The 1,032-nt window shown below is 40.3% G+C and overlaps 1 protein-coding gene across 1 annotated transcript; it reads right to left on the bottom strand.

The window, feature by feature from the left end:
• Positions 1-418: 418 nt before the first annotated feature.
• LOC120081116 lies at positions 419-730 on the bottom strand. Its single transcript, XM_039035790.1, has one exon. It carries the CDS (start codon positions 728-730, stop codon positions 419-421), a length of 312 nt encoding a protein of 103 aa, XP_038891718.1.
• Positions 731-1,032: the final 302 nt, after the last annotated feature.

Raw genomic sequence — 1,032 nt, 5'->3', positions numbered from 1 at the left:
AATAATAATAATAATAAAAAAAAAAAAGAAAAATAGTATATTTTTAATTAAATCCTTTCCTTAACCCACTTTATATTATTTAATCCATTTTCTTTTTCCAAAAATAATTAATTCTTGCCATAACTTTTTAAATTGCATTTGAAAATTGAAAAGTTTGTGATTAAATTCCATGACAACACTTAAATCCTCGCATTCATACTTTAAATTCAGAATTCCAAACATGCCCTTCAACTAAGGACAAATACTGAAAAGTAGAAAAGTTTTACATTAATAATAAATAAATAAAAAAGGTGTGGGTGTTACATCTTTCCCCCCTCAAAGAACTTTCGTCCTCGAAAGTTCATCCTTGAAATAGCTCCGGGTACTAGGCCTTCATGTCATCCTCTCACTCCCAGGTGGCTTCCCTGAACTGGTGGTTCTACCACAAAACTTTCACAAAAGCAGTTTCCCGACGGCGCAATGTCTTTACTTCTCTGGCAAGAATCTCTATGGGCCTCTCCTCGTAGCTCAAGTTATCATTCAACTGCAAGGGCTCGTAGTCAACTACATGGGATGGGTCTGCCACGTACTTCCTTAGCATCGAAACATGGAAGACATTATGAACTGAAGACAATGCTGGGGGCAAGGCCAAACGGTAAGCTATAGGGTCAACTCGTTCCAGGATCTCGAAAGGTCCAATGAATCTTGGACTCAACTTCCCTTTCCTGCCAAACCTTAAAATACCCTTCATGGGTGCCACCTTTAAGAACACTTTCACCCTGTCTCAAATTCCAGGTCCTTACGTCTTACATCGGCATAGCTCTTCTGTCTGCTCTGGGCTGTCTGCATACGAGCCCTGATCTTCTGTATCGCCTCATTTGTGGTCTGCACCAATTCAGGTCCTAATAATCTCTTCTCTTCTACCTCATCTCAAAACACAGGGGACCTGCAACTCTTCCCATATAGGGCCTCAAAGGGTGACATCTCAATAGTGGACTGGTAGCTGTTATTGTACGCAAACTCCATTAAGTGCAAGTGAGCATCCCAGCTTCC

The sequence above is a fragment of the Benincasa hispida genome, chromosome 7, assembly GCF_009727055.1.
Source record: "Benincasa hispida cultivar B227 chromosome 7, ASM972705v1, whole genome shotgun sequence".
NCBI lineage: Eukaryota > Viridiplantae > Streptophyta > Magnoliopsida > Cucurbitales > Cucurbitaceae > Benincasa > Benincasa hispida.
The sequence above is the reverse complement of the archived record's forward strand: the minus strand, read 5'-3'. Positions and strand labels throughout refer to the sequence as shown.

What these genes read in the sequence shown, in the direction of transcription:
- LOC120081116 (XM_039035790.1), bottom strand. Translation starts at nt 730, where the DNA reads ATGAAGGGTATTTTAAGGTTTGGCAGGAAAGGGAAGTTGAGTCCAAGA.